Source organism: Coffea arabica, chromosome 2c (genome assembly GCF_036785885.1).
Source record: "Coffea arabica cultivar ET-39 chromosome 2c, Coffea Arabica ET-39 HiFi, whole genome shotgun sequence".
NCBI classification, from domain to species: domain Eukaryota; kingdom Viridiplantae; phylum Streptophyta; class Magnoliopsida; order Gentianales; family Rubiaceae; genus Coffea; species Coffea arabica.
Window position 1 is genome coordinate 71,822,246 of NC_092312.1, and position 6,728 is coordinate 71,828,973.

The window sequence follows — 6,728 nt, forward strand, 5'->3', positions numbered from 1 at the left end:
TTCATGTATGCATGTATATATGTGTGCGCGCGCGCTTGTGTGTACAAATATATGTATCTATGTGTGTGTAAATAGATGGCCTATATGAGTCGTGAACAGCCTGTTGAGGCCCCAAATCCAAAAGATCAGTCATCATGTTGTTTATGTAGTAATATGGACAAGAAATGTTCGATGGAGAAGATATCAAACCTCCAGAACAAGAAATGTAATGGCAAGAATCAAATGAAACTACTCTGGATTGATGGCCATAAGTGAGGTGTAAGTAGATGGCCTAGATTGTGAACAGCCTGTTGAGGCCCCAAATCCAAAAGATCAGTCATCATGTTGTTTATGTTATGATATGGACAAGAAATGTTCGATGGAGAAGATATCAAACCTCCTGAACAAGAAATGTAATGGCAAGAATCAAATGAAACTCCGTATTGATGGCCATAAGTGAGGTGTTAACCTCACCATAAAGCTCATTTCTGTAACATACCAGTTTTACAATACAGTATCATCCGACTTAGTAATACCAGTATGAAGGTTTTCCATCAGTAGACGACCTTCTATGCTTGATTGGCAGTCAAATAAAAGATCACCTCCATGAAAATGAGATGAGCAAAGAAGAAATCAAAACACAGATCAGAAACTCATACAGGCACTACCAGTAGGTTTATTCATCATCTTTATCAAAAGTATAAACTGCACTTGAAGAAAGATGATACACGAGTTCCTTTGTTTTCCTGCCTACATAACTAAATTCTACAGGCAACATAAATTACATTTATTACTACAGATTATTTCAATCTTAGCTTATCCATACACTGGCATAAGCGCTAGAGACAAACCACTGATCAAGCGGTTTCTCTGGTAAACTTATCTCTCTGACCGAAGCATCCCCCACTGGAACTTCATAAGTTATCATCAAGAATTGTAGACAAGAGTAGTCCTTGGACAAACTGAGACCTCTTCGTCTTCTCCTCTTGATCTTTAATAGACAAAGGAGGTTGTTGGGCTTTTCTGCAAACAGAGCATCCAATACAGATTCTGAGATGGCTTGTTATACAATGTTCAACTAAGAATAGTAAAGCAAGCTGCTCAAATCAATTCACAGTAACCCTTCTTTCAAGTTCTTAAAGAGTTAACAACCGTATTATGTGACACCAAATAGTATAATAGCTAAATAAATAAACGGAAACAAATGAAAGGATGAAACACCTCTTTCATGCTCGCACTGAACAGACTGAAATTTCTTCTTGCAGCATTATGAGGTGCAGAGAAGAGAGCTTACACTAAAACTTGAAGCTACTATAACACTCAACACATTCTCTTTATCAGATTGTTTTGATAAAAAATGCATAATTTTAAAACTGTCACTCGTAGAAATAGGCAATTTTTTCACTTATAGAAGAAAAGATTTGGAAACAAAAATCTAATGTTTGTTCATTTAGGAGTTATAAGATGGAGATAAGCCAAAGCATGGAGAGATCCTAAAACTCACATTCACAGGCAGAAAGCAAAAAATACACTGGCCTAGGCGGAATAGAATTCACTATTTAAAGACTACGCTGGTAAACTATTTAAGTTGTATCAGAAATGTTAACTTTCTAACAGGTGAAAAGACAAATTAGTGGATCTTTTTTGCCCCCCGGGGCGGGGGGGGTTAGGTGGGGACCAGCCCCTCCCAGCCCTCCTCTGGGTCTAAACGCCCAGCTTTCTTACCGGTTTTTTCTGCACGCTTCAATGATAAGAAAGTAGATTTAGCACTAAAACTATTTGCAGGGCCACTTTGCCCATCAAACAAACATCAGGAATTACCTATTTCTGTGTGATGATGAATAATAAGCCTGAAAAACCCCACACTGCAATACATGTTTACCTCTTTTCTCCTCATAGCTTCCTACCAAAAGAAAATAACAATATAATGTTTAATTCTCTCCTAACTAAAGTGTGATTTATTTTTCTTTTTCTTTCGCAATCCCCAACCCGGGTGTAAAGAAGGAGAAAGAAATACATCACTCAAGGCCCTGCAAATCTCTTATATATCATACAGCTAGTACAACACTGAATAGGCTCAGCATTTGAACGAAAGATTATCCACCAAGGGGTGAATTTAGTTGTCCTTTAAGACTGCTCCTAAAAGGAAAAAGCATATGTTTGTGGTCCTTGAGATAACCCAGTATTTGAGGTATCTAGGACCAGATTGCCCAAAGAGTTTCCTTTCGCATTCATCTTTTACAAAAAGGCTATTCACAGTCTTCCAGTAAAGATGGCACTTCAGATATCATATGATGAGATTGCACAAGCATTCCTTCTCTCAGTTCAGGTGACTACCTAAGCAAACCCCCTTTAGACCAGAATTATGTGATCCAGACACAAACTACTGAGTTTAAATTCAAAAACACTGTAAACCAGTTCTAACATGTCCTGTTTGTCATAACTAAGTTCCTACTCTCTCCAATTGCGTCTGTTTACAATCTATACAGCATGATTTTTGGTTTTAGCTCTTGGTGCTCAATCAATATTTATCAGAACAACGGTTAAAAAAAGGCAGTTGAAACTGTTGTAACTTACAAAGTAATGAGCTTAGCCACCATGGCTTCAAGCTTGTTTCAAAATCAAATGCATGATACAAGGATGGCTGAAGTAAACACAAAATGATAGGATGAAAGTTTTCCGAATCTGTTTGGAAAGGAATACAAGCAAACTGAAGCACTGATAAATCAGTGAAGGGAGAATGGGTAAGATAGAGGCAGGAAAAAAATGCCAAATATTCATATCCTTGCAACAACGAGCTGCAATATGAATATCCAACTCTAAATGCTGCCGGCCTCCAAACACCGACATGATTGCAGCAGCTGAGGAATTTACCTATTTCTGTATGTTGATGGAACTAATTGAACCCAAGTTTCAGAGGTCTTGTGCGTCGGGATGACTTGATCATTCCTACAGTGCAGTGTAAAAAAAAATTCCTCTAATTCAATCTAAAGTATAATTTGATGTTTAACGTATGCCCACCTACTTCTTTAGGTTTCTGCCCAACTGTTACTGTATGCGCAATACACACCGATCAACTATGTAGAAAAGCCAAAGGGCCAACAAACAGTTCTAGATCTTGTTTGCGATCTCAAATGAAGTAATGTCTGCTAAAAATTTCATGCCCGGAAAAGATGTCATTTCTGGTTATAATAAAAACAGCTAATAACTAATTTTTCTTGTTACTGACAAGATTTGTAGTTGCAACTAACATCAACTCTTCTGAGTTCCCAAAATTCAGTTTGGCAACCTTGGGATAAAGACTTCAACCATGCATTCCCACTCAATGGAAACAAGCAAAACACAAAAGGGGGCCCAAAAAAAAACTCACAAGGAAATTGGAAGGAGATGCAATCCTTTCACAAACAAATAACTAAATTGCAAACGAATCAAAAAAAAGCTTAAAGAGGTGATACTGCAAAAAAAGGAAGCCTTCTGATAGAAAAAATGTACACTAAGACTATTTAAAATGAATGAACACACTAGCCGGACAACCATGACAAACAAAAAAAGAAAACACTAGCCCTATTAAAAATACCCTCCCACCAAAAACCTCTTATTAAAGGAATTTTTCGAGCTGAGAGTTGAAGAAGATAATAAATAAAAAACATTGAGTAACGTCCAGGTCCGGCATACTGACAGAATTTACCAAATGATCAGCAATGAGAATGAGATGGAAATCAAAGCAATTATAAGCAATCAAAATCTAAAGTTCAGAACTTCCTTTGAAGCATATATGGAGAAAGTTTAGTTCAATTAGACCAATAAACAGCTAAAAGCCTAGTGCCTAAGTTTTTACAGGTCTGAATCCATTTGCTCAAGTGATTTGTCCCCATATTCATGGTTTGGATTTGAAGCAGGACTTTTCAGTATTCATACATTGCCAACAAACTGGTATATAAATTGCTTAAAAATGCAAGCAATACCTTTCTGCGGCAACTTCACTGCTGCTTTTCTTGACAGTAACTGTATCAGTAGAAGAATGTGATTGGTGGCTTCCATAATCTTCAGCCATTGGCAGAATAAATGATGACAACAACGGGTCAGGAGCAGCACTGTTTGAAGAAACTATACATGAAGATCCCCCAAAAAGAGACTGCAAATTTCCTTCTCTCAGCTCCCTCCTCAACATAGAAAGTGTTGAATGTGAGCCACCTTTACGTGATTTCCTCTTGCGCTGCATGTAATCTACGGTCAAGGAGCCCATTGTAGACAAGTAAATCCTCATCATGATAAAAAACTTAATATACAAAAAAGGGAAACCAGTATTATTTCCTTCAGTTGTCAAAGCCAAGTTGTTAAGCTCAAAAAGGCAAGATATTTGAGTTTTCATAATAAAGCAAGTGTATTTAGAGAATTCAAAAGAACAACCGGATACCCTCAAGGCCAAAATGTATAATCAACCTGCAAATGTATCACAACCTGTCTAAAATACAACAAAGAAAGGGGAGTCTTGTAGAAGAATCAAGAGAATTTTTCAGTTAGAAAAGCCCATAGCATGCAGCATGCATGACAAATTTTTAAGCACCAAAAAGAATATTGATTAAACTAAAAAAAAAAACAAAGAAACATGGACTTAAAAAGAAAGGATATCTTGAAGATGTTCCCATGTTGCAAAGTTATGTGCGCAACCATGTCAACCCCCACCCTCATTGCACAAACCGGACAAACCTGCACGGACACGAAAATATCAATTAGCAAGATGTCATATATAAGGCATTCTTCACCAAAGTTTAATCATAAAAAGAAACTGAGGCTGTGTCACTGAGCAAGTAAATATGCGCAAGCATGATGTTAGATTGTCTGAGTTCTTACAGCTCTAAAATGATTGTCAATTCATTTATCAAGTAAAATTGCCTCATTGTAATTGTAGTCTATTTGAAAGGAAATAGGGTGATTTCTTTTCCAAAGTTGGTTAACAGTAGTCCAAATGCATAAAAAACAGGACTAGATAGCAATATAAGCAAATGACTCTATGAATATGAGCACTAACATAACAGGACAAACCACGCAACCTTATCAGTTGTTATAATATTTATACGCAATTGATACACTGCAATTTAGAGATGAAAGGACTCAAATGAGAAGTATTAGTACTGAATGGACTGTAAAACGATGGTGGGGATAGCGGACCAAAAGATATGGAACTTGGGTGTCGATCTGTTGTCGAAATAGAATGGCTTTTCTTTTTATTTTTTTAACGGTGGAATCATTATAGATAGTATGCCCCCAGTCCCATCAACCGATTTTTTTTGTTTTACGCCAACCCCATAAAGGGAAATAAGCACAAAGAAAGAACAATAGGCCAGACCAGCCTACGAAAATGAAATGGTTCCTGTGTAACCAGTCATCCATAATCTCAAATAAATCATTTTCCTATACCTATGGGATAGGTATAGTAGAAAAGGCAAAACTAAAGATTTCAAAAGCCCCATCGAAGACCTAGGATTTGTTGAAGATTAAGGGAAAGGAAAAGAAATTGAAACGTGAAATCTTTTTCTGAAACTTCTGAAATTACAATCAAACTTGACAAAGTACAATTGAAAATTGCAAAGCCAAAAGGCAATAAAGATACTTATCCATATTCATACCTTAGAAATGATACTTATTATTTTTTCTTAGTAATTCAAGTTTCAGTCTTATTTTCTTTAATATTAAAAAAACGTCAAAATTACTGAAACTGGCTAGCAAGCATACTCCAAAACTGCAATAAAAATTTTTAACCTTTTCTTTAAAATCTAATCTTTAGACATCCATATATGGGAAAAGAGCTCCTAACAGTTGCAATACAGTCTAGGTAACATATACCAGAAAAAAAGAAAAGAAAAAGTGATCAAAGACAGATACCCACCCCATTCCTGGCCTCTATAGGATGCTCATCATCAATATGGCAGCAGAGTCCGACAATATCAAAATACTCTGAACAGAAAGGGCATGGATATTCTTCCCTGATATCATCATCTGCAACCTCAATTTCCTCGAACCCCATCAATAATTCTGCATCAAAACCATCCCACTTTGTCCCACCTATCCACAACTCAGAAAAAAGAAAAAATCCATCATCAAAATCCAAACTTTACAGCATCCAAGCTACGAAAGTCCATATCTGAGCTAAAACAAATCCCAAATTCACACAAAACAAAAGGAAGAAAAAGAAAATCTTTTCTTGGGGGGAGCGGGGTGTAGGAAGGCTTACCAGATCGAGATTGAAGAGCAGATTTATAACTCCTAGAGGCAGAAGACAAACGGGCACTCCAAGATTCAGCATCCATGGCTATTTCTTGATTTGCTAAGCCAAAACAGTGACAATAATTGCAAGGGGTGGCAAAATATTAGCTGGTATTCTGCCACAAGAATCGAGCTGGGGTCTGATCCTGAAATGATCCCTTTGATTACTGATTCGGGTGAAGAAATAGTTGAAGATATACAAAGGGTCGGTGGTAGGGCTGTGAATTGTGAGGAGTGAGAAATCTGGTGCTGAGAGACAGAAGACAAGAGAAGAGAGAGCTTTGCTGGCTTTGGCTTTTATATATATATATATTTTTTCCTTTTTCTCTTTTTGTTGGGTGCAGGTGAAATGAAAACATATGAAAATCCACCGAAAGGAAGGAAAGGCAGACCTTTTTTTGTCTTCCACAAACCCTTTCATATTGTTTTTTTTTTTTTTTTTTGGTAATTGAAGTGGTATTGTGCTATCAATAATATTACTA

The 6,728-nt window shown here is 36.8% G+C and overlaps 1 protein-coding gene across 2 annotated transcripts; it reads right to left on the bottom strand.

Moving 5' to 3' along the window:
* Nucleotides 1-627: 627 nt before the first annotated feature.
* On the bottom strand, nucleotides 628-6,491 carry LOC113727757 (protein DEHYDRATION-INDUCED 19 homolog 3-like). Of its 2 annotated transcripts, none has more exons than XM_072076340.1 (5): nucleotides 6,215-6,491; nucleotides 5,870-6,045; nucleotides 4,610-4,689; nucleotides 3,945-4,199; nucleotides 628-1,002 (listed from the first exon to the last, which is right to left on the bottom strand). In XM_072076340.1, the coding sequence occupies exons 1-5, from the start codon at nucleotides 6,288-6,290 to the stop codon at nucleotides 894-896; spliced, it is 696 nt and encodes a 231-aa protein (XP_071932441.1). In that variant the 5' UTR covers nucleotides 6,291-6,491; the 3' UTR covers nucleotides 628-893. The 2 variants fall into 2 exon arrangements, with proteins under 2 accessions (XP_071932441.1, XP_071932442.1); XM_072076341.1 differs by lacking the exon at nucleotides 628-1,002 and adding an exon at nucleotides 1,806-1,882.
* Nucleotides 6,492-6,728: the final 237 nt, after the last annotated feature.

What these genes read in the sequence shown, in the direction of transcription:
- LOC113727757 (XM_072076340.1), bottom strand. Translation starts at nt 6,290, where the DNA reads ATGGATGCTGAATCTTGGAGTGCCCGTTTGTCTTCTGCCTCTAGGAGT. An exon ending in TGCTCTTCAATCTCGATCTG is followed by an intron (nt 6,046 to 6,214) that starts GTAAGCCTTCCT and finishes AGTTGTGGATAG; the next exon opens with GTGGGACAAAGTGGGATGGT. An exon ending in CTATAGAGGCCAGGAATGGG is followed by an intron (nt 4,690 to 5,869) that starts GTGGGTATCTGT and finishes GTGTCCGTGCAG; the next exon opens with GTTTGTCCGGTTTGTGCAAT.